Source organism: Xiphophorus maculatus, chromosome 18 (assembly GCF_002775205.1).
Source record: "Xiphophorus maculatus strain JP 163 A chromosome 18, X_maculatus-5.0-male, whole genome shotgun sequence".
Lineage (NCBI taxonomy): Eukaryota > Metazoa > Chordata > Actinopteri > Cyprinodontiformes > Poeciliidae > Xiphophorus > Xiphophorus maculatus.
In genome coordinates, this window is record NC_036460.1 from 10258484 (window position 1) to 10264483 (window position 6000).

At 40.4% G+C, this 6000-nt stretch overlaps 1 protein-coding gene across 1 annotated transcript in view; it reads left to right on the forward strand.

Annotated features, from left to right (window-relative positions):
- Positions 1 to 4662, forward strand: part of acsl3 (acyl-CoA synthetase long chain family member 3) — a 29232-nt gene extending 24570 nt beyond the window's left edge. Inside the window, exons 10-15 of the mRNA XM_005805876.2 lie at positions 85 to 257; positions 1474 to 1548; positions 1952 to 2143; positions 2384 to 2498; positions 3268 to 3425; positions 3508 to 4662. Coding sequence (XP_005805933.1) covers positions 85 to 257; positions 1474 to 1548; positions 1952 to 2143; positions 2384 to 2498; positions 3268 to 3425; positions 3508 to 3665 — 871 coding nt within the window. The 3' untranslated portion in view covers positions 3666 to 4662. The remainder of the gene's footprint in view (positions 1 to 84; positions 258 to 1473; positions 1549 to 1951; positions 2144 to 2383; positions 2499 to 3267; positions 3426 to 3507) is intronic.
- Positions 4663 to 6000: the final 1338 nt, after the last annotated feature.

Genomic DNA, 6000 nt, shown 5'->3' on the forward strand with positions numbered 1-6000 from the left:
CTAGTCCCGCTGAATGAGTTGTTTGGAAATGTAAGTTTAACACTAGCAGAAACCAATGAGCTCTTTACTTCCTGTTTTCAACAGGCTTGTGTTCAGGAAAGTTCGTTCTCTGCTCGGGGGTCGAACACGAGTTTTGTTATCAGGCGGAGCTCCACTTTCTGCCGCCACACAGCGCTTCATGAATGTGTGTTTATGTTGCCCAGTGGGTCAGGGATATGGCCTGACAGAGACCTGTGGAGCAGGGACGATATGCGAACGTAAGCTGAAATGACTTTCCGTGTCCAGACTGTTTATTCACACATTTACCTTATATTACTTTAGATCTGTTAAGCATTTGTTATGAAATAGAACAACAGAGAGGACATATGAGGGTTTGTTCTTCCCTGATCTCAGAAGATATCCTCTACCCTCAAGCTAAATTATTCTCTTGGAGTTATGTAACAAAGCACAAATGTATAAAAACATTAAATTTCTCTTCATAGGGCAAATTTCCGCTCTGACTGCTTACATTTCCACACGGTGCCTTGTAATTAGCTTCATCAGTCCTCATCTTACTGTCAGTGAGTTCATGGTTTATTCTAGTAGATGACTGACAAAGGTTATATTCTCATATTACATACATTTTTTCTATATTGACCTTTGGAAAATGGGTTCTTATTAATATAGACCAACTACAACTGATCACTCAGGGTCAGTGGTGGGTTGATGTCTATAACCAGAGGCCAGTGAGGGGATCTTGAACAGATGGGTTAAGGACTTGCAACAATTTACTCACAAAGTTACATCAAATGATCAGCAGTTCTGCAACATATTCTCCATTGGACTTTAACTAGCTCACTCTAGCAGAAGAAAATACTGATTTAAAACATTTTTTACTGTTCATTACAGTTTCTCCTATGCAGTTAGCGGTGAGCTACAGATGCAACATTTTGCAGCTGTATTTTCTTTCTGTCACTATTTCATAAAAGCTAGATTCTTTTCAGCAAATTCTCTAAACTGACAAGAGAAAACAAAAAAAACTGGCCTAGTATGATCTGGAGCTGCAGCGAAAGGGTTGATGTTTTCTCTCTTAGTTTTTTAGTTCTAAAATGTTCATCCTGTTTGGTAAACGTGAAGGCATACACCCCCCTCAAAAATCCAGACATATCTCATAGGTTCGTATAAACACAAAACAATCTCTCTTTAACTTCCATAACCAGTTATCCATCAGATCTGTACTCAAAGATGCAGCAGTGTTTTGGTTTTCAGCACATACATTTCATCAGGCTTTCCCAGGAAGACTAAACCAACAAAGCAGCCCACTGCCACTCAAATTCACTGTGGTCATCTGAGTCCGGAAAGCACTACACTGTAACAGCTCCTTTGGGAGGAGGTTTCCATGGCAAGTGAGGTCGTGTTGCCATGGCAATAAATGCAGGACCTTGATGCTTGTGTGTTTTCTGATTATGTTTGTTTGCCTGTTGCCTATTCCAGACTGGGATTACAGCACTGGTAGAGTGGGAGGGCCGCTGGTTTGCTGTGAGATCAAGCTCAGAGACTGGGTGGAAGGTAAGTGGGACTGACAGACTGTCATTATGATTCTTTATTGTGCATCCTGTCTTTTACGCAGATTGTATTATACTATCAGTCTCTCCAGCACTCCCTTCCAAATTTACAAGGCTAGTTTGGCTGTTAGTCTTGTAGGAAAGCTCCCTGCAGTCTCTCCATAACCTTGTAAGGAAGCCACACCACATTTCTCTTCCCACTTTCGTCATTTCACGTCAGGGTTCATAACTTATTTTTATGGTGCTCTGCTAAATCTCGATGTGCATCCACTGGAGTTTACTGCTCTCTTCACTCACCAAACAAAATGAAAATTTAAAGCTGACATGATCTTCATCACTGTCATAGGAAATGTTCTGCAGCAAACAGTTCTGATGTCAAATCTGCTGACCTTTCACCTTGTCCTTAGGCGGTTACCGAAGTACTGACAAGCCTCATCCCAGGGGAGAGATTCTTGTTGGTGGACCTAATATCACCATGGGATATTACAACTGCGAGGCAAAAAAACAGGAGGACTTTTTTGTCGATGAAAACGGCCAGCGGTGGTTCTACACTGGGGACATTGGAGAGATTCATGAAGACGGATGTCTCGAGATTATCGGTGAGAAGTCATGCCTGACAGCTGGGGAGTGCGGCGAAGACGAGGAATTGATTAGACACTCCTTATAAAAGAAATGAACACATACTTCATCACTTTTAGTTAGAGGAGTGGTGGTAAAGCTTTTAACCAATCAGATTTTATTATTCTGCCAATGAATGAACAAATTATTTGTTAATTTGACACAACCCTCTCAGCTTCTTTGTGCACATGTTACAAGCTGCTCCCTGTGCTGCGTTCCAGATCGTAAGAAGGACCTGGTGAAGCTGCAGGCAGGAGAGTACGTCTCCCTGGGAAAGGTGGAGGCCGTGCTGAAAAACTGTCCTCTGGTTGACAACATTTGTGTTTATGCCAACAGGTTTGTGTTGATGAAACATTATAGTGCTAATAAAGATATTATTGTAATAAAATAATGAATTGATCAAAATATCACAGGTCATATATTACATGCCAGTTTTGATAAATTAGGTAAAATATATTGAAAGTACATCTGTATTTTTTGGTGATCGTCATTGCAGGCAGTTTAGAGTCAGTCAGATTGGGTTTGACACAGGCTACCCATTAGAGTTAGGAGTGGACTTTAACTAGGCCGTTAAATGTTGTGATCCTTCGCCTTCATAATGCTGTCTGTTGTCTAACAGTGACGAGGCCATCAGTGAACAACTGAATTTATACTAAAATAAAATCAAACATAGATGGACTTTTGATTTTACCCAGGCATATCCGAGTAACCATGAAATGCGTTGAAGTTTGTAGTTTTGGAGTGACAAAATATAAAAAAGCTAGAGGGTCTGAATAGTTTTGCAAAGCACAACAGAAACATCATGATTAGCTTTTCTTATTCTGAGCATATTTCTGTTGCTTCAGTGTTTATTCAGCTCTCTAACACAGTGTTTCCTTCGGATTTTGAAGTTTCAACAATCTGTTCACACTCACTTCAGGCATGTGTGGCTGCCAGCTCCTTATAAGGACACATATTCCACTGGAATAATGCACATGCATGCATATCTTTGTGGCTCCATCACCTTATTCGGCCCACTATACTGTTGCTGAGGGCCTTTTTCATTTCTTGTGTTTTTTTTCCATCTCCCTTCAACACTGTTTCATGTGACACTTCTGCTTTGCAGTGATGAAACATACGTGATTGGCTTTGTGGTGCCCAATCAGAAGCAGCTGCTGGCTCTGGCTGGCCAGTACGGTATCCGGGGGTCATGGGAGGAGCTGTGCAACAGTAAGGCCATGGAGGAGCTGGTTCTTAAGGTCATCACTGAGGCTGCGCTGACAGGTGAGAGCAACCTGAAGACTACCTCCGATAAGGGCTGGACCTAACCAGGTTGCTAGCTAACATGATCTTCCTTTCAACGTAGCCCAACTGGAGCGATTTGAGATTCCTCGCAAGATCCGTCTGAGCCCAGAGCCCTGGACGCCTGAGACGGGGTTGGTGACCGATGCGTTCAAGCTCAAGCGCAAGGAGTTGAAGACACATTACAAAGACGATATTGAGAGAATGTATGGTGGAAAATAACAACTGGAAGCAGCAGATCACCAGTTGACTCAGCAGCTCTCTCTGCTACTTCTCACTCCTTCACCTGCAGCCACAGAATCATAATGTTTCTGAGCTCTCAATGACCTAATTGAACCATAGAAATAGCTTTATGATTGTGTTATGAGTCACGGGACAAGTGCTGATGAGGAAACCTGCAGATTCTGATTTTGGCAACTGATTTTTTTTAATTCCAAAACAAAAATATGTTTTTCAGTGAAATTTTTCTTCTTGCATATGAGAGGTATGAAACAGAGCAGGTGTTGAACTCTGATCTAAAAATATTCATGTCTGCTGCTTCATAAAATTGGTTTATTTTAATTATATTCTTTGTTTTAACTTAATAATTAAGCTTCCTGCAGTGTTGACTTTGTTTATCCTGCAGGTCAGGAGGCAGTTAACGTTTTTGTTCATTTTCCTTTTGTCTCCACGTTGTTTGGGTTTCTTGTCTTGGTTTATTTTGTCTCCCACCCACAGTCCAACTGTGGCTCCGCCTGATCGTGGGACAACAGAACGTTCTGACACAGAAAGCACAAGGTCATTTTAGGGCAAATGTGAGTAGGTTGGTAAAAAATCAGCAACGGTCTTCTTGTATAATGGTTGTATGCGACCTGAGCCTTTATTAGAAAACTTTCATAATTTAAAGGAACACAATACACATTTGTTTAATCTCCTGAGTTTTCTTACAGCGATAGAAAACAACTTGCATAACAGACTAAATTAATGTTTAGTTGTCGCTGTATTTGAAAAATTGATCGCAACAGCAAAAAGTATTATTTCTGCCCAAGTAAGGCAGCTGATTTCAAACAGGATTATGAAAGAGTCAAGCTTTCCCAGTATGCGTGGAGAAGTGCTTGGAGTGTAAACACACTAGTAAAAGTAGAGCTTTTGACTTCCATGGTTTATTATGTTTCAAGCATTCCAACAGAATTTTGTCTTGTGTGGGTGAGAGACATTTGGATTCAGTGTCACCTAAAGACACTCCTTACACCAGACTAAGACAAAAGTGAGATATTATAAATATAATAAACCAGAAGGCAGATTGTTTTTCTGGACTTGAAGAAAGCAGGAGCAATGCGCTCTTCATTACGACGGAGCAAGAAACTGTTTCGAAATAGCACAAGGCTTCTGTGATGCGATTGTGTTGTTTCTGTGCTGCCATGAAAACATATCAGGGTCCTTTGTGAAGGAGTCTGGTAGCAGGAGCGGTAGCTTATCCATGACGGTCAACTGTGAATTTGAGCATGAATGGCTACACCAATATCACCATATCTACATCAGGCTTATCATAAGCACTCCAACTAGGTTATCATAACACTCTTTAGCATCCCACCGCTGCTCTGACTGAAGCGAAAAGTATATCAACAAGCATTTTTAATGACTCCTCCTGCATTAAACACTGCAAAATTCCTAAATCTTACCAAGTATGTTTAGTCTGGTTTGTAGTGCAAACATCTGAGTACACTTGAAATAAGGCAAAACTTTCTAACAAGTACATTTTTAAATTGTTTTTAATAAATACGGTCATCAATATTGATTGTTTATTTCAAGTGTACTAAAGTATTTGCACTAGAAACTAAACCAAAAATATTTGGTTAAATTTTGTGTTTTTGAAGTAAAATTCCCAGCAATGGAGAACCAAAACCAAAATTAGGCATGAAGGGTAGCTGTTATAAGGGGCTAAGAGAAGTTGTGAGTTTTTCAACATGTAGCACAAATGGAAAATGTAGACTGTGAGCAGCAGATAATAGGGTTCATAATACAGGTTTAAAATAGCCACGGTGTTACTTATAAAAACCGCTTCAAGGTTCGTAGCCTTGCTGTGATCATGAGAAATGTGTACAGGAAACCAGGCAATTCTGCAACTGGAGATGTGATATCCATGTCAACAGTACTGTGGTAATCAAGAAAGCAGCAGTGTAAACCCTGAGTAGGAAGAATAAACACCGTGTGTCATGTTTGCCTTCAGACTGAAGCTGTTTTCCAAATTCGTCAACATAGAGAGGATCGCACAGACCCAACTTCAGTGTTCCTCACAGATTGTCACATGTTGCCTTTTGGTGATTCTAAAACATGCCTTTGTTGTTTTGAGCTGATTCTTGAATCATACTTGATCACACATAGAGATTTGTGGATACGTAGGTAGAGAAAGCAAATGGCTGCTATAGCACCTCCACTCCCTCTTTGTATGAGGCCTGCCTCATCACATGAGCACATCCTATTATTTATTTGCCTTTTTGCTTTTGGAAAAATGAAATCAAGTGAATTAAATAAAGTTTGTGTTGAATCTAAATATGATTGAATGTCATTTTTGTGA